This window comes from Aethalodelphis obliquidens, unplaced genomic scaffold (genome assembly GCF_003676395.1).
Source record: "Aethalodelphis obliquidens isolate GAN/ISIS:26980383/991018 unplaced genomic scaffold, ASM367639v1 scaffold20, whole genome shotgun sequence".
Lineage (NCBI taxonomy): Eukaryota > Metazoa > Chordata > Mammalia > Artiodactyla > Delphinidae > Aethalodelphis > Aethalodelphis obliquidens.
In genome coordinates, this window is record NW_020837964.1 from 18,555,831 (window position 1) to 18,578,258 (window position 22,428).

At 49.2% G+C, this 22,428-nt stretch overlaps 1 protein-coding gene across 3 annotated transcripts in view; it reads right to left on the minus strand.

Annotated features, from left to right (window-relative positions):
• PSKH1 (protein serine kinase H1) overlaps positions 1 to 21,035 on the minus strand; it is a 35,083-nt gene extending 14,048 nt beyond the window's left edge. Inside the window, exons 1-3 of one of the 3 annotated variants that reach the window (XM_027119526.1) lie at positions 20,913 to 21,017; positions 6,779 to 7,805; positions 257 to 4,625 (exon numbers count right to left, since the gene is read on the minus strand). In XM_027119526.1, coding sequence (XP_026975327.1) covers positions 4,524 to 4,625; positions 6,779 to 7,735 — 1,059 coding nt within the window. In that variant the 5' untranslated portion in view covers positions 7,736 to 7,805; positions 20,913 to 21,017 and the 3' untranslated portion in view covers positions 257 to 4,523. Of the gene's footprint in view, positions 1 to 256; positions 4,626 to 6,778; positions 7,806 to 20,912 lie in introns of those variants that run through there. The other 2 variants (XM_027119524.1, XM_027119525.1) reach the window with 2 other exon arrangements.
• Positions 21,036 to 22,428: the final 1,393 nt, after the last annotated feature.

The window sequence follows — 22,428 nt, forward strand, 5'->3', positions numbered from 1 at the left end:
AATTGGGTTATTTGTAGAGACGCAGATGGATCTACAGACTGTCACACAGAGTGAAGCAAGCCAGAAAGAGAAAAACAAATATCGTATATTAACGCATATATGTGGAAGCTAGAAAAATGGTACAGATGAACCGGTTTGCAGGGCAGAAACAGAGACAGAGATGTAGAGAACAAATGTACGTACATCAACGGGGGAAAGTGGCGGGGGGAATTGGGAGATTGGGATTGACATATATACACTAATATGTATAAAACAGATAACTAATAAGAACCTATGGTATAAAAAATAAATAAAATTAAATTTAAAAAAAACCCAAGAACAAAAAAACAATGTCCTGGAACAGCCCTAGAAGGTTCTGGATTTCAGAGCTAGCTACATAATGGTCTCTTCTATCTCCACTCAAGGGTTCTGCTGAAGTGAGGTGATTTCCAGGGCCTAACCTGGCTTTTTTTTTTTTTTTTTTAACTTCTTCCCATTCTAATTTCTGAGGCAGTTTGGATCCCTGGTGGCTGTCAGCATGCCACCCCTACTGTGGCCTCTGTCCCCAGAGGCTTGTGTCCCTGGAACCCTGGGTACAAAGGACTCGGCTCAGGGCAGGCACTAGGTCTACATGGGTTGGCAGGATGAGTGAAGAGACGAAGGTGACTCAGTCTCCTGCTCCAGGCTGGCCGGGCCATGCTGCAGCAAAGCTCAGGTCTGGGCACCACACTCGCACTGGGAGACAGAGAAACCTACGAGGAAGGAGAGTCTGGAGAGGCACAGCCGGGGGGTGTGGTTGGATCAGGTCACCTTTAACCACCTCAGTGGGGGCAGGCAGGGGATGAGCGTGGGAGGTCATAAGCAGATTTAAAGAGGTCAGAATGTGGGAGAAACAAGAGCCCCAGCAGGTCCCAGAGGAACTTAAGGGCCTAGAAGCAACAGGGCCTGTGAAAGGGCAGAGCTATTGAGGCAGACAATGGGAAGAGCAGGAGAGGGAGGGGATGGATAGGGCACCAGAAGCTGCTCTGAACGCAACCCACAATATACCCCTTTGTTGGAGGAGACCTCAGCAGGGCGGTGGGAAACAGCAGTAATGAAAGGACCTTGGGATAACGAGATGCTGTGGGTGGTCGGAGCAAGGTGTTTTGGCAAAAATGCTAAATGCAACAATGTGGGGAGATGGGCAAGTTTCTGCCACCACAGCAGGTGAGTGTGTAACCAGGGCAACAACAGCAGAGGGATGCCAAGAGGATGGGGCTCCAGGGAGCCAAGCAGTAGCCCAGAGGTGGCACATGAGCCCCTATCCACATTGGCCATGGGAACACGAGGCAATTAAAGGCATCCAGCAGAATCCAAGCACGAGCCCAGAAATACACCACCTGCCTCCTTGCATTCCGCTCTGCTGCCCACACATGTCCAGTCACCAGCTCTCCCACGTCCCCCGTGCAGTCCACCCCATGGCTCTGGGGCAAGGTCTTATCCCTGCTCACCTGGCCGCTCCGTCAGAGCATGTGAAGCAGGCTGCATGAGCAGCCCCCACAGGCGCAGGTGCCCCTCACGTGGAGAGCACCAGAACACACCACATGCCCTGCACTTCATTTTACTCTCAACATCCCAGGGTAGAATGGCAAGTGTCAGAGTCACTTTTGGAAGTGGCAAACAGCTGGGATGGGAATGTAAATGTCAGCTCTGGCTCTGGGCACTCATCCTACTGCAGGGCTATCAGAACTACCACATGGTGTAACTCACAGTCCCTGAGCAAGTGCCCCTTGGCCCAAGTTGATGGATGGTCAGCCTGCAGCCCAGAGACCTACCCCTGGAAAGCCACCTCCCACCAACACAATCCCCCGGGAAGTGGCAGATCGGTCCTGCAGGTGAGCTTCGTCTCCCACCAGGATTCTGTCCTCCGCCTGGCAGCACTCACTCTCCTGAACAAGGCTCTGTGAGAACCTTTGCCCAAGCCCACCTGTTCCTGGTGCAGTCACCTGGGCTCGCCCACAGCTCAGAGACTGCCCAAGCAGAGGAGGGTGACAATTAAAAGTTGCTAAACGTGGCAGACAGCAAAGCTGCTGATGGCATCACTCTGTCATCATTCCCACAAGAGCCTCTTCATCCATCCTGCCTCTAGGAATAGAACTCTTGACAAAAGCAATAACGTTAGGCCCACAACGTCGCATTTCATGTCAGGTGAATCACAGAATCTCCAAGTTGGCGGGACCATAACAGTCCTCTCGTACGGTCTACAGATGGTGACTCACCTTCTGTGTCACTCCTTTAGAAGCAGCTGCTCCAGGCCTCCCATGACAGGAAGCTCCCTCTTTCAAGGTGACTCTCCTTGTCTTCAAACTGCTCTCACACTCACACAGGCCTTCCTCACATCTGGCCAACATGTATCTCCCGATCACTTCCAACATGACCCTAGCTTGGCCCTCGCCACTCCAGCACCTCCAGTCACTGGATAAAAATTCAGATTTCTCCTCTCAAAATCACCTGTCACAGGCTTTCCTTTCCAGAACTCTCTCCTCTTCCAAGATTCCTACATTTGCTTATATGCAGGTCTGGCCAACAACCCCCTGAGTGCATCTCCAGCAGGCTCCCCACTTCTTCCTGGAGCCCAGCCCCAGAAGAGAACACTCCCAGCCAGCAGGAGCAGCCTAGTCTACCTGACAGTCACTTCTGGGTCCTTGCCCAGGGCCTCACCTGCAACCACTGGTGCTTCCCTCAAGAGAAGCAGGAGAAAGTATTGGGAGCATATGTACTGATACACATGCTGTCCTCAAGAACCTTACAGGCTGGGGAGGGAAAAGATGTCCACAGATGACAGCCTGGGAAAGTGCTGAAACAAAGACTCCAGCAACACGCTGAGGCATATGTGTCAGGGAAAGTAGACTGTAGGCATGGGAAGGCCAAGAACTCTGAAGCCAAGATGGCCTGGATTCAAATCCCAAGCCTGCCACCCTCTGTGAGACCCTGGACAAGCTACTTAACCTCACTAGCCTCAGTTTACTAATCTATAAAATGAGGGGATTATACCCACTGACAAGATTATTGTAGAGATTAGACATGCTGGGTGTAGAACCCTCAGACCTGTGCCTGGTACTCAGTAGGCTACACAATGGCAATGGTTGGCATGATTCTTAATGGAAGCAATCTTTGAATTGGATGATTGAGAGCCAGTCAAATTTCTTAGGCTGACACTGAGAATAGAGGGAAAATCCTGAGCAAAAGCATAGTGTGGAGTGAAAGGAGCAAACATCTCGGGTCCATGGTGTGTAGGGAATGGGGTGGAGCGTGGGGCCAGGGCTGGGGGCTAGAGTGTCTAGAGTGTCAGCATTGTGGGGCAGGTGCTGAAGGAGGCCCCACTTGTGTGCATCCCTCCACTGCTGGGTCCCATGTGGGGATGTCAAAGCAGGACTCTACGTACTCTCCGGGGCAGAGGGCAGCTTGGGGTCTTTTCTCAATCTGCCTCGTGAGATGATGCTCCTCCTGCAGGGCTGCAGGAAGGCTCTGCCCCCCAACTCCTTCTCTTTCTAAACTATGGCTCACATGTACTATGTTGAGCCCACTCGCTAGAATCCTTGATCTGACCCAAACATCCCCAGGACACCAGGCTCCCCCATTCCAAACTGGGATTATTCCAACAGCCCCCAGTTAGTTTCCCTCCAGCTAGTCTCCCACAACACTTCCTGTTACATTTCCCCTTCACTGTCAGAGGGCTCCCTCCCACCTAATGCTTGGAATCTCCAAATAATCCCTGGCACTACAGAGCTCCCAGCAACAAACACCAGGCCTGGCCCAGCCTCATCAACCTCTGCTGTTATTCCCAAACAATCTCCTGTTTATTCTGGAGCACAGTGAGCAACATCCCCTTCTCTGAGCTTCCTCCTCCTCAAAGCCCACCTCCTGAAGGAAGTCCTCTATTCAAGTCCACAGAAACTACTGAGCCTGAAAGAGAGCTGCATGGATAGAGCCCCTGGGAAACAAGCACACAAGACAGTATGGTATACATGAGAAACCACTATAAGGGGGAAGGGGGCAGGGTGCCTATTAGAAAGGCACCAAGTGCCATGGGACTTACTGTCAGGTGAGGAATGCACACCTCCAAACCTTGCTGAGTTCAAAGTGGGCAGTCCCTTATTTGCACAAGAAGCTAGATGGAAACACCTCCCTGAGGCTCTCAGACAGGGCCTTGCTTACTCAGAATGCCTTCATAAGGGCAAATGACCATCACACAGTAGAAGACAGATGGTTGGGTGAGGATGGGGGCAGGGCCCAGTCCTAAGAAGGGGGGCCAATCCACCACCTGACCTGCGCCCCATGGCCCATGTTCCAGACTGCCCAGGCCTGTGCTGGCATGTGCCTGCCAACAGGGGTTCGTTCTGTGGCCATTTCCTATTCCTAGTCCTTTCTCCCGGGCAATCTCAAGTTTCATGGGGATGGGGAACAGGCCTTCATGTCTCTCTGCATCATCCCCAGTGCACTTACGGGTAGGCAATTACAAGCAAAAGAGAAAGATGCCTGGTCTCCAGCTCAGAGAGCCTGATCTAATGATAAGGTATCCTTACCCAGGAAATACCCCAAACTCCTCCCAATCCAGAGCTCTCTGCAGATGGTGGTGGAATCTCCTCTCGGGGTCTGCCAAGCTCCTGGTAACAGACAGGTGCCATCAGTGCTGGCCAGGGATTTGAATCTGGGACTGGGAACTGATGTTTTCAGCTTCAGATGCAGGGCAGTGGGGGCCAAAGGTTGGGCAGTGCCCCCACACACACCAGGAGCCCCAGACCCGTGCCACGTGATTCCAGCAGAGCAGGAAGCAGAGTCTCAGGACTCAGTCTGTGGCCACAATAGGAGCAGGAAGCCTGAGTTCATTCCCCACCCTATTTATTTGTCATTCTCTCACCCTCAGATAATCAACAGCCAGTTAGCAAGGCTCTGCAAGCTCCCATTAGATAAACTGCCTGATCAACGACTGCCAGAATCAGGAACTCCTGGGCAAACCTACAGACTTCTGGAAAGAATCCTTCCTTTGTCAGCAACTCTTGGGAAACCTCCCTGCCTCCTGTAGCTAAGCTACACCACACAGAGCTCCAAGGGCAAGCCAGGCAGGGCCCTGGCACAACACTGCCTCTGTGAGGTGGATTCTGGCTCTTCTGACCTGTGATGAAACCCAGCCCAAAGGGTGAGCAGGGCGGTGTCCGCTGTGACCACTGCATCACAGCCTGGGCTTCCCAGCCAGTTGGCATTTGTTTTGTTGAATCCATTTGGAGCACAGAAGAAAACATGAAAAACTTTAGGGGAGAGCTGGAGAATGTCCCAGTTTCTCCTTCACCTGTGGTCAGCACAGAGCTGGCTGCAAGAAGGTGGCTTCCCTCCCTTCCTCTCACCACCCTGAGGCACGTGATGTGGGGACCCCCTAGGGAAGGCCAGCCCCCATGCTCACAGGAGGGAAATCCTTGACTGACCCCACGACCATGTCCTGAAGCGGACAGGGAAGATGATCGAGCACAGGACCACAAGCACTGCAGGCACTTTGCCTTCATGAGGCTTTGGGGCAACTCCTGTAGGAAATGCTGCTCTGGGCCAATTGGTTGAGACCAGGGAGGGCCCAGTCCAACATTCCTGGGAGGAAAGCTGGGCTGCAGAAGGGAGCTGGTCCCAGAGCTCCCTCCCCTCTCCATGGGTTGTTCAGGAGGCATGGATAGCAGTGCAGGCCTGAGAGGAACACTGTGGGGAGCACTCTGCAAGGGCCACTTGGGGAGGGGCCCTCACTGCCTTGGCAGAATCCTGTCATCCTGCAAAGCTTACCTCACCTCCCACATAAAGCCATCACACATTCTTCTCTTCACAACCTCCCCAAGAACATTCTATCCAGCTTGCTGTGTTCACCGTTTCCTGTGGTGAGCCTTGTCTCCTACCCCGTCAGCATCCTGTCTGAGGACCAACCAGTTCTTACTCTTTCTGCACCTCCCTTCAGCTCCCAGCAGTGCTGAAACCTAACAGGTCTTTTCAGGCATCAGGACTATCAATGGATCCAAAGACACAAACTGATGCCCTGCTGGTTGAATTAGGGCCAGAAGTAAGCATTTGCTGGGTTAAGCACATGGTACTGCTTAAATATGTGAATTATATTTTAACCCTTTAAGATCAGATTTTCTGGCTTCTCTTTAAAAAACTAGAATGTCTGGGTGCATGGAGTCCACCCTGCTCTGTGGCAAAACTGGGCTGAGATGAGAAGCAGCTGTTCCTTTAGACAGGGCACGGTCACTAGCTTGCCCTAGTCCTCTGGACTAGATGCTATGGATGCCCTGTCCTGCTTCCTCTCAGCCCACCTCTGGGCTCGCCTGCAGCTGCAGTGCTCACGTGCGTGCTGACAGCTTCCCATGGCCAGTGCCTGTATCTCTCTTCTTCTTTGCCTGAGGACTTTCTCCACCACTAGTTGGCATTCAGAACAGCCCAGAAGTGCCAGGCATTAAAAGCCCCTGCAAAGAAATTCTCGACTCATACAAGAGTCAGTGGATTAAAACCCACCCTCTTTCCTGCCCCTCAGTGGTACAATTCTGAGCACATTCCACATGATTATTCACAGGGTCCTCAGTCTGCTCCCAAGTCCTTGTCTCAGGGCTCACTTTTGGGGAAATTCAAGCTAAGATACCCTACTAGTCTCACTTTACCATTTTTACATCATCTGTCTGGCCCCACGAACACGGCCCTGAGAGCACATGCCCCTGATTAAGGGCTGTAGGATAGGAGCCCCCACCCACCCAGGGGCCTCCCAACGTCCCCGAGACAGAAGACTCACCTCCCCCGAGTAACTGTACTTGCCCCTGAGGATCTGCCGGTACAGCCGGGTGCGGTTGTCATCCTCAAAGGGCATGGTGCCACTGAGCAGGATGTAGGCGATGACGCCCAGCGCCCACATGTCGACTGAGTTGGTGTAGGGCTTGCGGACCAGTACCTCAGGGGCAATGTACTCGGGTGTGCCACAGGTGGTCTTCATCAGGCAGTCGTCACCCTTCTTGCGGGCACTGGCCAGGCCAAAGTCGGTGATGATGATCTTGGAGTCAGTGCCTGGGTGGTAGTAGAGCAGATTCTCAGGCTTGAGGTCTCGATGTGTGATGCCCAGTGCATGCAGATACCGGACGCCATCCAGTACCATCTGCAGCACTCGAGTGGCGTCACGCTCAGTGAAAGAACCCTTGGCGATGATGCGGTCAAAGAGCTCTCCACCAGTGGCCAGCTCCATCACCATGTACACGCGCTCCTGTGTCTCAAACACCTCCACCAGCTGGATGATGTTGGCGTGGCGCACCCGGCGCAGCACACGCAGCTCCGACTCACACACCTCCCGCCCCTCCCGGTACTTGGTCTCAATCATCTTAATGGCGTATGGCTGCCGGGTTGCCCGGTGCTCCACACGCACCACTCGGCTGAAGCTGCCTCGGCCAATCAGGGCTTTGATGTCGTACTTGGCTGTCACACGTGGGTCGAACTTGGCCCTGTACTTAGCCACCCTGGCCCTGCGTGGTGGCTCTGAGGGAGGCTCTGTGTGGCCAGTAGTGGGGGCACCAGGGCAGAGGTTTGCACCCTGACTGGCTTCTGGGAACCCAGCTTTCAGAGGGCCAACACTGTCCACCTCTGTAATGAAGTGCTTGTACACATCGCTCTTAGTGCCACTGAAGGGCTCCACCTTCTTGACCAGATCCAGCTGGACATCCTTGGGCGGCTCGGGAAGGACCTTGCTTGTCCCACAGCCCATCACGGACACGGGGGCATCCTCTCTAGCGAGGCTGGCAGAACCTGCTCTGCAGGCAGTGCCCCGTCTACACCTACACAGACAGAAGAAAGGAACTCAGCATAGCCAGGGACACTTCTGGAGGGATCCCAGCCATCCTCCTTACCCCCTCCCCCCTGGCCCTGGATAAACCCAGACTGAAGACCTGACTCTGGTATGGTTCCCTGGAAGGGAGAATGGCTTTGGCCCCTGAGTGCTTAGAGCCCAGATGCCATGAAGGATCCACATGAAAGACTGGGTCTGAGTTCCGTGGTCTTGATGTACATCTCCAGGGGTATAATTTTCATGCTGCTCTTCAACTCTGAGGAGGGGCAGGAACATGCACCAGGCTCAGCTGTCACTGCCTCCACCCTCCTCCCTACTCTCTCCCTGGGTCCCTTATCATAGTTGAAGTCCTATGTTTTTTAAAGGTTAAAATTATTCCTCTTATTACTCTGACTCATCTTTTCTGAAACGGGGGCGTGGAGTGTTGGAGGCCTGTTCTCCAACACTATCACCCACCAGGGTGTAGAAAGCCACTTCCCCAAGGCCTCCTCCCTCATGGATACCTTCCTAGCCCTCTAGGCCTCCTGCAGGGGTTGATCCCCCACTGCAACAACCCACCACCACCCACTGCTCTGGGTGCTGCCCTAACCTCACTCTTCCCTGGATGGCTCGCACTACTTTTCTAATGCACCATCTTCACCCTGGCAGTTTAACACCCTGTTCCATGGTCTTTCACTTCCCCAGTTTACCACGTAGATGGCTAAAATGCCACACAAGTCCCAGAAATGGCTAAAATCAATTCCAGTGAAGTAGGAACCACAAGCCTTAGCACACTGCCACCAGATAGCCACCAAACTAGCCTGGGATTCATTTAAGAGGCAGAGGGGGGAACTTTCCTGGTGGCACAATGCTTAAGAATCCACCTGCCAAGGCAGGGGACACGGGTTCGAGCCCTGGTCCGGGAAGATCCCACATGCCATGGAGTAACTAAGCCCGTGTGCCACAACTACTGAGCCTGCGTGCCACAACTACTGGAGTCCACGTGCCTAGAGCCCGTGCTCCACACCAAGAGAAGCCACCGCAACAAGAAGCCTGCGCACCACATCGAAGAGTAGTCCCCGCTTGCCACAACTAGAGAAAGCCCGCGCAGCAAAGAAGACGCAGTGCAGCCAAAAAAAAAAAAAAAGAGGCAGAGCGGGCCTTGAGCTCAGAAAGGACACTAACAACTTCATCCAGATGAGACTCAGGCTGTGGATTGGGGCACTCTGCTTCCATGGGATGAGAATCCAGGAGACTTTCCCATTTGCTTTCCAGACAAAGATGTTCCAACTATTAATACCTTGTGGCTGGTGGGGCCCTGGACAAGTTGAAGTGCTGAAGTACCGTTTTCCAGAGGTCATTTCTATCCAGCCTGCCCTTCTCTAAGTCTATCTGAGGGCCCCAGGGGTGAAAGAAAAGAGCTGAGAATTTCCTATTAATTAGGATATACAGAAATGGGGATAAAATGATCAACTCAGAACAAGCGTTTACTGAACATCTACTAGCGATACAGGAATGAATAAGACGTCCAGTGCAGGTATATTTTAACATATCCAATACAGGCAAAACATGGTCGATAAACTCATCGTCTAAATGAAGAGCAAAACATCAAAACAGGTAATTTCAATATAACAAAGTAAATGTTAGGCTTGAGAAACAATAGTAGATACATGAATGACACAAGAATGACACAGGGATTAGGGAAAGCTTCCTGGAAGAGGCGACCCCCATGCTGAATTTGAAGTAAGAATGAGGCAGGTGAGGAAAGGTGGGAATGTTGTTTCAGGCAGAGAGAATGACACACTCAAAGGCTCAGAGGCCCAGAGCAGCATCCCGTGCCTGGGAATGTGCATTCTGGTGATGTGAAGACAGAACTGGGGGCTGAAGTGTTGGAAGGTCAGCAGGAACTAGGCTGTGGAGAGCAGCCCAAGTTACAGCGAGGAGCCAGGACCTTCCTGGGAGGTGAAAGGAAGCTACCAAAGGGTTTACAAGGAGAGGCGACTCTGTGTTTAGAAACAAGTATAAGGCTGAACTGGAGGAGGGTCAAAGTGGACTGAAAGGGCCAGTGAGGAAGGTAGCAGCACAGACAGGGTGGCGGAATGGAGAGAGGTCAGCAGGAGAAGTGACAGGGACTGGAGGCTGGACATAGGGGTGAAAGGGAGGAGAGGACAGCACTCCAGTCCCTCACTCCAGCTCCTGGGCAGAAGGTCAGGAGTGCAGCAGGAGGGACAGGCTTGGGAAGCAGTAGGAAGAGTTCAGTTCTGGAAGTGCTGCAGTGGGGTGGCTGGATGTAGAATCTAATGGTTGAAAAGATCTGGTCAACCAAGGGGGAAAGAGGGGGATAAAATGGGAGATTGGGGTTGACATATACACACTGCTTTATATATAAAATAGATAATAAGGACCTACTGTATAGCACAGGGAACTCTACTCAATACCCTGTAATGACTGATATGGGAACAGAATCTAAAAAAGAGTGCATATATGTATATGTATAACTGATTCACTTTGCTGTACACCAGAAACTAACACAACATTGTAAATCAACTACACTCCAATAAAAATTAATTTAAAAACAAAAAAGAAGGAAAAGAACTGGTTAGGGTCAGAGATTCCATGGCTGCCCAGGGGCAACACCAACCCCCACCCCCAACCTGTTTCAAAGCCAGCAAAACATCCCATGAAAGGCAGCAGAGGGAGACCCAGGGAGGTTTTTGCTGGGGCACCTTGAGGGTCACAGAGAACCCACACAGAGGCCCTGAGTGAGAGTCTGAATCCAAGATGGTGATAACTGACCAATGTGGCTAATGTGGTGATAACTGACCAATAACTGACCAATGTTCCCAAGGAAAAAGCTCACCTCTGAAATGTACACAAGACCTTGATTACCAATCCATCAGACAAAAAGACCAAAGATTAAGGGCTTAGGTTTTAATCAGTATGTCAGTATGACTCTCAGCAGAATGAGATTTATCTTTCCTCACATAAGAGGAAAAGATTCCTCAACCAACATGGGCTCTTCAGGATTTGCTGCAGTTTTCACCCAAATGCCCAGGAGATCCCATATAGCAGCTTAGGAAATCATGTTTAAACACAGGCATTTAGGGATTCCCTGGTGGCACAGTGGTTAAGAATCCGCCTGCCAATGCAGGGGACACGGGTTCGAGCCCTGGTCCAGGAAGATCCCACATGCCGCAGAGCAACTAAGCCCGTATGCCACAACTACTGAGCCTGTGCTCTAGAGCCCGCGACCCACAACTACTGAGCCTGCGTGCCACAACTACTGAAGCCCACGCACCTAGAGCCCGTGCTCCAAAACAAGAGAAGCCACCGCAATGAGAAGCCCACGCACCGCAACGAAGAGTAGCCCCCGCTCGCCCCAACTAGAGAAAGCCTGCGCGCAGCAACGAAGACCCAATGCAGCCAAAAATAAATAAATTAATAAATTATTAAAAAAATAATAAACAAAGGCATTTAGAAACAAGGTTCTTTTTCACAGAGGCCAAAGATTAGAACTGTGGACTTTGGAATTTTGCAGACTCATCTCTTCCTTCAGGGAAAATACAAGACTTAATACAGTAAAGGGCTGCAGCTCAGGAAAAAAAAGCTCTTGGGCCAGGATTCCTGAGGCAGAACACAGGCCCTGATCCCCAAGACCGCACTGTGAACAACATCTACCACCATTCAGAGAGAAGACAAATTGCATGGGTGACGCAGCACAGCTACTCAGATGTCACTTCTTCCTGGGGAGGAGGTACAACCCTAGATCTGCAAAATAAGTAACTGTCTCCAGGTATACCCACAGGCTCTTTTTGTTTAGATGTGTATATTTAGTCTGGTCCTGATGAGAAAAACTAAGGTTTACAAAAGAAAAGGGCTGACTTTTCACTTTAAACAAAGTCTAAGCAAGGATCTCAAGTCAGCAGTGAGACAGCCAAGGATTATCCCTCTCTGACCTTCCTTATTCCTTTCTGGGACACAGTTTCTCTCATATTTGTTCCAATTAGAAACTCTTCAAAGACAGGCTGATGCTGGTACTCCACCTTCCCAACTACAGATCAAGAGTGCAGGAAAGAAGGTACCAGCTCTGATGCGGGGAATTGCTGATGACCTCCAGGTGATCATAGCTGCTCCACACTCCAATCACATCTGTTAAATTCTCTTTTCACATCAGTTAGGTGAAAAGGCAAACAGGGACAAGGGAAGCAGCTGGCAAAATTCCTTCTGTGAAGAGGGCAAAGTGTTTTCCTGTCCTCAGCTCTCATGTATGTGCCCCCAGCAGAGTGACCAGGGTGGGGGTGAATGAGGAAAGCCTCGAGAAGCGACCTCCCAGGAAGGTCAGGCTATGCCAGCTCTCACAAATCACTATTCTGTCTCATGACACCAATCCTAACACATCTTACAGAAAGTATTGAACTCTCTGGAGTCGGCCTCCACACCTTCAACTCCAAGCCTGACCCAAAGCACTCCTCAAAGAAGGGAAGCATATTGGACAGAGTGCAGCAGTAGGCATGAGCATTCAGCACTACTCTCCTCGCTAACACTTTATAGAAATGACATGCCAAAAAGGTAGAAACTTGTCCAAAGCCACTCAGATAGTGACAGTCGAGAATGAACCAAAATCTCATTCTCCATCCAGAGCTCCTTCCACCAAACCAGATAGACTCCAGAAGTGCCTGGGGCCTAGCTGAGCTCAGACTCACCAGGCCAAGGTCTCAATCCTTCCTCATACCACTCAGCTGATGAATCAACGAACCTTCACTGAGGATCTTTTTTTTTTTTTTTTGATTTATTTTTGGTTGTGTTGGGTCTTCATTGCTGTGCACGGGCTTTCTCTAGTTGTGGCAATCAGGGGCTACTCTTCGTTGCAGTACGCAGGCTTCTCATTACGGTGGCTTCTCTTGTTGCGGAGCACGGGCTCTAGGCTCACGGGCTTCAGTAGTTGCGGCACACTGGCTCAGTAGCTGTGGCTAATGGGCTCTAGAGCTCAGGTTCAGCAGTTGTGGCACACAGGCTTAGTTGCTCCGCGGCATGTGGGATCTTCCTGGACCAGGGCTCGAATCCGTGTCCCCTGCATTGGCAGGTGGATCCTTAACCACTGCGCCACCAGGTAAGCCCGAGGATCTTTTCTGAAGGGCATGTTCCAAAACCTCCATTCCACGTACAATCTGAGTCACACTGCTCACTGCTATACTCTAGATTACTTTTGATCACTAGAGTTGTCAGCCTTTTGAGGGAAGGGGCCACTTCTCAGGTTTCTAGAACTCTCTGGCTCCCAACCAAGTGCTGAGCTCTGAGCAGGCATTCAATGTTTGTTAACACTGAGTGAAAGGTGGGCTGGTTCTCAGGCTTCTTTTTGCTGCAGGGCAACAATCCCAGAACCTCAGAAATTTTCAAGTGGCAGGAAGAGGCCAGATTGGTGGTTAAACCAAAGCCATGCTCTTTGGGCGCCTGTATAAATGTCCTCAAAAACAAAGGAAGCCAGAGTTCTCGGGTCTATTTGGGTCTTACAGATTGTTATCTGAACTCCAAAGCAAGTTTGTCCATAAACTGCCAGACCCATCTGTGGGGAGACCAGGGGCCTAGGAGCAGAGGACAGGGATGGATCCTGAAACAATTTTCCCGGCCACAGAAGTCTGTGGATGCCTCCCAGGCAGGCACCCAGCCCACTCCAATAACACCTCCTAAGACCGTTCTCCACGGCAAAGCTTCACAACCTTTTGCCTGCAAAGATCTCTATATTCTGCTCCCATGTTTTGAAAGACTGTCTATCAAAATGAAGTAGGCAGTAATCTCTCAGGAATCCCAGAAATAAGTAACTGCTAAACAGCACTTCTAACCATCACGAGGCAAGCAGGGATAGCAGGCAAAGAAGTCTGTCACTTTAGATAAAAACCCCTGACCCTCACGCCACACACAAAAATAAACTCAAAATGGCTTAAAGACTTAAATATGAGACAAGACACCATAAAACTCCTAGAACACAGGCAAAACATTATCTGACATAAATCGTACCAATGTTTTCCTAGATCAGTTCCCCAAGGCAATAGAAATAAAATCAAAAATAAGCAAATGGGACCTAATCAAACTTATAAGCTTTTGCACAGCAAAGGAAACCATAAACAAATCAAAAAGACAACCTATGGAATGGGAGAAAATATTTGCAAATGATAGGACCAACAAGGGCTTAATTTCCAAATTATACAATCAGCACCTACAATTCAATAACAAAAAAACAAACAAACCAATCGAAAAATGGTTAGGGCTTCCCTGGTGGTGCAGTGGTTAAGAATCCGCCTGCCAATACAGGGGACACAGGTTCGAGCCCTGGTCCGCAAAGATCCCACATGCCACGGAGCAACTAAGCCCGTGTGCCACAACTACTGAGCCTGCACTCTAGAGCCCGTGAGCCACAACTACTGAAGCCCACGTGCCACAACTACTGAAGCCTGCATGCCTAGAGCCCGTGCTCCACAACAAGAGAAGCCACCGCAATGAGAAGCCGGCACACCACAACGAAGAGTAGCCCCCCCTCACCACAACTAGAGAAAGCCTGCATGCAGCAACGAAGACCCAACGCAGCCAAAAATAAATATAAAAGAAATAAAATAAATAATTTTTTTTAAAAAAAGAAAGAAAAATGGTTAGAAGACCTAAATAGACATTTCTCCTAAAAAGACATACAAATGGCCAATAGGCACTTGAGAAGATGCTCATCATCGCTAATTACCAGAAAAATGCAAATCAAAACAGTGACGTACCACCTCACACCAGTCAGAATGGCCATCATTAAAAAATTGACACGGCTTTCCTGGTGGCACAGTGGTTGAGAGTCCGCCTGCCGATGCAGGGGACACGGGTTTGTGCCCCGGTCTGGGAAGATCCCACATGCCGCGGAGCGGCTAGGCCCATAAGCCATGGCCGCTGAGCCTGCGCGTCCGGAGCCTGTGCTCTGCAACGGGAGAGGCCACAACAGTGAGAGGCCCGCGTACCGCAAAACAAAAACAAAAACAAAAACAAAAAACGTGACAAATAATAAATGCTGGAGAGGGTGTGGAGAAAAGGGAAACTCTCTTACACTGTTGGGAGGAATGTAAATTGGTGCGGTCACTATGGAAAACAGTATGGAGGTTCCTCAAGAAACTAAAAATAGAGTTGCTATATGATCCAGCAATCCCACTCCTGGGCATATACCCAGAAAAAACTATAATTCAAAAAGATACATGCACCCCTATGTTCACAGCAGCACTATTTACAACAGGCAAGACATGGAAACAACCTAAATGTCCATCAACAGATGAATGGATAAAGATGGTGTGTGTGTGTGTGTGTGTGTGTGTGTGTGTGTCTGTGTGTCTGTGTGTCTGTGTGTCTGTGTGTATGGAATGGAATATTACTCAGCCATTAAAAAGAATGAAATAATGCCATTTGCAGCAACATGGATGGACCTAGAGATTATCATACTAAGCAAAGTTAAGTCAGAGAAAGACAAATACCGTATGATATCACTTATATGTGGAATCTAAAATACGACACAAGTGAACATATCTAAGAAACAAAAACAGACTCACAAATATAGAGAATGGACTTGTGGTTGCCAAGGGGCGGGGGGGAGGGAAGAATTGGGAGTCTAGGATTAGCAGATGCAAACTACTGTATATAGAATGGATAAACAACAAGATCCTACTGTATAGCACAGGGAACTATATTCAATATCCTGTGATACATCATAATGGAAAAGAATATGAAGAATATATATGTGTAACTGAGTCACTTTGCTGTACAGCAGAAATTAAACACAACACTGTAAATCAACTATACTTCAGTAAAATTTAAAAAAACAAAACAAAACCCTGAACAAGGACCTCTGCAACCTTAGGGGGAACCACACGATTCTGTTTTCTGAAACAGGAGAACTGGGACTTCCCTTGTGGCGCAGTGGCTAAGAATCTGCCTGCCAATGCAGGGGACATGGGTCCGGGAAGATCCCACATGCTGCAGAGCAACTAAGCCCATGCACCACAACTACTGAGCCTGCGCTCTAGAGCCCGCGTGCCGCAACTACTGAGCCCGTGTGCTGCAAATACTGAGCCTGCATGCTGCAACTACTGAAGCCCGTGCACCTAGAGCCCGTGCTCCGCAACAAGAGAAGCCACCGCAATGAGAAGCCCACACACCACAACGAAGAGTAGCCCCTGCTTGCCACAACTAGAGAAAGCCCGCGTGCAGCAACGAAGACCCAATGCAGCCAAAAATAAATAAATAAATAAATGTTCAGAAAACTAAAACAGGGAAACTGACACAAGACCCAGCAATTTCATTTTCAGAAATAATTCTACAAAACCACTTCCACAAGTACACAAAGATAGATTTGCAAAAGAAAGCTCATGGAACCATTCTTTATAATAATGAAAAAATTGAAACAACCCAAATATTCATCAGGAAGGAAATAATTAAATAAACTAAGATACAATCACATAATGGAATGCTCTGCAGCTGTTGAAATGAATGAGGTAAATCCATATATATTGACAAAGAAAGATACCCGTCAGTTTGATTGGCTTTGTACTGGTATCCACGTCTGTGATGTACCAAGGAGTTTAAAACAGTCTGTGAAGGGACTTCCCCAGTGGTCCAGTGGTTAAACTCTGCGCTTCCACTGCAGGGGGGCAGGGGTTCAATCCCTGGTCAGGGTAGTTCCGCATGCTGCGTATTGCAGCCAAAAAAAAAAAAAAAAGAGTATGTGAAGCATATGTCTAATGAGAAATTTCTAAAAAGGTATAGACATATACATGGGAAAAAAATATCCTGGAAAGGTAGAAGAGAAGCTGTTGACAGTGACTGTCTCTAGGGTATGGGAATGTCGGGGGAACAGGTGGAAGGAAGGGAGACTCTTACTTCTCACATTACATACTTCTGTGCTATTGCTATATTTTAAAGTCATCACCACATATTATATTTTTAAAGTTAAAAAATACATATTGTAGGGCTTCCCTGGTGGCTCAGTGGTTGAGAATCTGCCTGCTAATGCAGGGGACAAGGGTTCGAGCCCTGGTCTGGGAGGATCCCACATGCCGCGGAGCAACTAGGCCCCTGAACCACAACTACTGAGCCTGCGCATCTGGAGCCTGTGCTCCGCAACAAGAGAGGCCACGATAGTCAGAGGCCCGTGCACCGCGATGAAGAGTGGCCCCCGCTTGCCACAACTAGAGAAAGCCCTCACACAGAAACGAAGACCCAACACAGCAAAAATAAATAAATTAATTAATAAACTCCTACCCCAACATCTTCTTTAAATAAATAAATAAATAAATAAATAAATACATATTGTAGAAATGTATAGACTAGTATATACATAAGAAAAAAAGCTGGGGGAATATACACCAAATTATTATACCAAATATACACCAAATTATTTTAAAAATGATTAGTGTTTGTGTCTAAAGACACAGTTCATTATTCACTTCCGTAATGTTTTAGCTTTTAACACCATTTCATAATAAGAATTGTTATAACTTCTTTTTGGAATATAGTAACTCAGGACTCCACCTCTTAAAGACTCTATGCACCACTGCTCTACATGGTAATAACTGGTGAGCAGAGACTCCTGCTTTAGGGCTGAGAGAAGGAGAGTTCAACAGTTTGTCGTGTCCTCCTCATTTTATCCTGATCCTCAACTCCATCTGAGACATCCCACCCACTGCCTATCCCATCATCAGAAATACAGCCTCTGGCAATGTACCTGGGGTTCTCCTTCCAAAATCCCAAAGTTCAACCCATAAATATTTACTGAGCTCCTGCTGTGGGCCAGGAACTCTGCCAGGGGCTGTGACAGACAAAAAGAAGGCAGTTATAATCTCTGTTCTCAAGGAACTTACAGTCCAAATGGCTCCACACCAAGTGTCCCCTGATCCATTACTCTTATGATGCCCTGTGAGGCCACTTCAAGGCTGGCAGCCTGGAAGGGGTCCCTCTGTGATAATTTTCCTCTAGCAAATGAAAACAGCACATTTTTCTACTTTAGCATCACATGAGATGCCATGGCAACAGAGGGCTGTACCAAGAATTAGCTCAGTGATGACCTAGCCAACACAAATTGGCTTAATACTTACTGAGTAAGATTCCTGGAAGAAAAGAAAGTTCAAATAAATAAGTCTCTCTCCAGCTCTCAACAAGCGGAATTGTTTCCTTTCTTCCAGGGCTGTACTTCTCAAATTTTTCTCTGTGCACCCTGGGCCAATGGAGACAGCTGTTCTCAGCTATCTCAAAGCTTAAGGGTCAGTACTTTGGCACACCTATAGCCACTTCACATCACACAGTTAGGAAGCAATGGAGAGGATCAAAGTTGCCCAAACAGGGCTTCCCTGGCGGCGCAGTGGTTGAGAGTCTGCCTGCCGATGCAGGGGACACGGGTTCGTGCCCCAGTCCAGGAAGATCCCACATGCCGCGGAGCGGCTGGGCCCGTGAGCCATGGCCGCTAGGCCTGTGCGTCCGGAGCCTGTGCTCCGCAACAGGAGAGGCCACAACAGTGAAAGGCCCGCGTACCGCAAAAAAAAAAAAAAGTGCCCAAATAACATGCTCACACTTACAAAGTAAAAACAGACGGCTAAACCAAAGTCTCACTCACTTAACGATGAACTTGTGAGTGACAGAGAACCCCAGTATCTAGTTCAGATTTCACAGACACTAGGATCTTCTGGGGTATTCCATTCCAAGTGAGGCTCAGCTCTAGCTCAGTGTAAGAGGCAAACTAGGATCTTCTGGGGTATTCCATTCCAAGTGAGGCTCAGCTCTAGCTCATTGTAAGAGGCAAACTACGATCTTCTGGGGTATTCCATTCCAAGTGAGGCTCAGCTCTAGCTCATTGTAAGAGGCAAACAGGTTTCCTGAAAGCTGCACTTTCTTTAGCTCATTTACACAACTTAACAAGAATTGCAATTAGACCTGGACAACATACTTATTCAGCAAACCCGCCCTCCAGTGAGTCAGCAATCCACATCTTTTCTAGGGGAGTGGCCAACTGCAACTGCCCTGAGTAGAAGCAGTTTTGTCAGAGCTATCTCTGATGATCAGAAATTACCTCAAGGAAATCACATAACATAAGGTAGCTTCCTACACAAGACTCAGTCTGAAGAGCAAACAGGCTTACTAAGATGAGATCCCCTTTTGACATGGGATAAACCCTGGGAAGAACAGCCATTAGTAATAACAGTGGCTTCCATTTCCTAAGTTTCAACTGTGCTAAGCGTCTTATATGCATTCTCACTCCTCTCTGCAACCACATAAAGTAGGCATGATTATTCCTATTATGGGATGAGCAAACTAGGACTCAAAGAACCTCAAGATCTCATAAAAGTCAAGAACTGAATCAAAGTCTTTCTTATTCCAAACCCCATACTTCTAACCACCAAATCATCCTGCCTCCCCAAGATATGGGAAATGAGACTGCAACAGCAGTTGTGTGCTACAAGGCACAGCTGGCCCTTCCCACTGGACAAAGACACAACAGTTTCCTGGAGTAATGACAAAGATTTTCAACTAAGGAGCATAGTAAAGTCACCTGGAGAGTTTTAAAAAAATACAGATTCCGGGCTTCCCTGGTGGTGCAGTGGTTGAGAGTCCGCCTGCCGATGCAGGGGACACGGGTTCGTGCCCCGTTCCGGGAAGATCCCACATGCCGCAGAGCGGCTGGGCCCGTGAGCCATGGCCGCTGAGCCTGCGCGTCCGGAGCCTGTGCTCCACAACGGGAGAGGCCACAGCAGGGAGAGGCCTGCGTACCGCGCAAAAAAAAAAAAAAAAAAATACAGATTCCTACCAGATTCCAGATATTCTGCATCAAAATCTCAGAAAATGAAACTCTTGAATTTGTATTTTGAAAAACCACCCTAGGAGATTTTAGATCATCAGGTTGACAAGGCTGCACCACCTACCACATGCACACGTGTGAATGTGCAAACAGGACACTCGCATTTGCTGTGCTCATCTCAGGTCCTGGCCCCTGATATGTGCTCAGTAGTATAGCTGAATCTATATCCATTCTTAAATCAGCAACCCATCACAGTTGACTCAGCTCCTACTTTATGCCAAGCACAGAGCCAGACACTGATATGCAGACAGAAGAGACAATCCCCAGGCCAACCATCAGGTGACACAACACAATAAACTCCAACAGTAGTCACATGAATTGAAGTACAGAGGAGTCAATGGTTACATGTGAAGGGAGGCTTTTCCAAGGAAATTAAATCTAAGGTGGATTTTAAAGGACAGATGTAAATTTTCCAAACTGGTGGGTGGAGGTGGGGGTGGGGAAAAGAAGAGTAGTACAAAGTGAGAAAATTGCGTATCTAAAGCGAAAGGGTGTTAAAACACAGAGCTAACGGCAGATGTACATACCCCCAACAACAAACTATGTATGCAGGAGACAGAAGTGCCCAGGTGTTAACTTCGGGGTTATGCCAGATTATGAAGAGCCCTGAATGCCCTGCTATGAAGTTTGGCCTTTACCCTGCAGGTACCAAGGAGCCAGTTTTAGGCAATGAAGGACTTATTCAGATTTTCAAGTGGGAATTATCACTTCACAGTTTCAGGAGAGGGAGTGAGCGTGGGGGAGCTGGGCTTCCCCTTATAAAAGCAGAGGGATAACTGGGTTACAAAGCAGGCGACCCGGCTGGACTCAGGTGTGATTTTCCCCAGCCTGAACAAGGAAGAGACTAGCTGCCCCCCGACCCTGTCGTTCAGTAGCAAAAGAGGAGGTGTGGAGTAGGTGCCAGACACGAGAAGGTAGTGAGGACAACCAGGTTGGTTCACCCTGACCGATGTCGACTGGTTGAACAGCTGGCAGGACAGCTGACCACGTCCACCTGGCCCTTGGGGCCTCAGAGACGGGCTACCCAGCGCAGCAGCATGTTTCAAGGCCAGTCAAGCCTCGGACACCAGGGACCCCAAGCAGCTATCGCCTGGCCTGCTACCCACTCCCCCTAGGCCCCGGCGCAGCGGGCACAGGCCGAGGGCTCTGGGCTGGGCAGGGACGGGCCCAGTGCTCCAGGAAGCGACCGTGGCTGCAGCTCGTCAGCCCCTCCCGCCCATGGGGCCGTCGGTCCTGGCCGGGCCGCCTCACCTCGCGCGGGCGGCGGGCTCTTCGGCGTCCGGGCGACTGTGCTGACCCTCTCCGGGCCGCGGACACAGGCCCGACCACCAACACCGCCGCCGCCGCCGCCGCCATCCTCAGCGTCAGCGTCGTGGCGTCATCACAGCGCGCTCTTGACGCCAAAACAAATCCGGGCCGCCCACGGGGCGGGACAGGGGCGGACTCGAGAGGGCCGGGCTACGTGGTTGGCGGCTCTCCGAGCGTGGCTTGCCAGTCAACGCCTTCAGGGCGGGGTCGGGCTCTCTTCGGGAGTAGGAGGTGAGTCTCTGTGTCGCTCCAAGTGTCTCGACCTTAGGTTTGGGGTAGGCACCGTGGGAAGTAGGGAGAAAGTTTCAAGATTCAGGCTGGGGACAGGGCGCTTTATAGTGCGAGGTTGGGTGGATTTCCATGGAGATCCAGAGGTTAAGACTCCGCACTCCCAATTCGGGGGCCACGGGTTCTATCCCTGGTGGGGAAACTAAGATCCCGCATGCCGCGGGGCGCGGCCAAAAATAAAATAATAATATAGTGCGTGGTTGGGGACGTAGTGCATTTCAGGAGGTTTCTGGAAGTGCCTCTGGAACTCCGGAAAGGATCGGTGTAAATTTAATTAACAAATTATTTTTTTAACTGAAATTAAAATAATTCAGGCACCCAGATATGTTGAATTTTACCTCCATCACATTGGAGTTGCAAATGGTTAACGAAAATAGGTGAGATTAGTTTGGGGCCAACTTCAGAGTAACAGTTTAATTATTGTTGTTTTTATTGTTACTAAATTTAGTATATCCTGAGGCTGCAAAACAAGTAGATTAAAGAAAAATTGTTACCATTAACAATTCCGCTATAGGGTCAGAATTATCTCACTTAACTTTACAATCAACCCAGATTCGGGGTGGAGATGGGGGGGAAATAAGTGTCTCAATAAGGGGATTTTTTTTCCTTCTTTAATAATATTTTTATTACTTACTTTATATTTACTATTGGGGCGCAATCCACGTGCTTGGTGGAGTCTTTCACTGAGCAACCATAAAGAGCAGGGCTGGAGAACAACCCAGTTTCTTTCTTTAAGGCAACAGCATTCTTCCCCAACTGGCTGTGACTCAATAGGGATCACCATAAGGGAAAGGTGGCATAGTTTGGCAGGATTTGAACCTGCGCAGGGAAACCCCAATGGATTTCTAGTCCATCACCTTAACCCCCCTGGCCACAACTACTTTTGAGTGATGATGGGATTGTAATCTCCATACATCTTCCTCACTGCAGTCTGTTCATTTCTTAAAATCTTTATTGAGCCCTTACTTCATACATGGAATTGTCTTTAACTGTATAAGCTAATGGTATACTTTAAACCTAAACATATATTAACACCAATAAAATATCACAGTCTGTTTTATGTAGTAGGGCTTCATAAAAGATTTTATTAAAAAAGAAACCTTTAGGGACTTCTCTGGTGGTCCAGTGGTTAAGACTTCATGCTTCCGCTGCAAGGGGGCGTGGGTTCAAT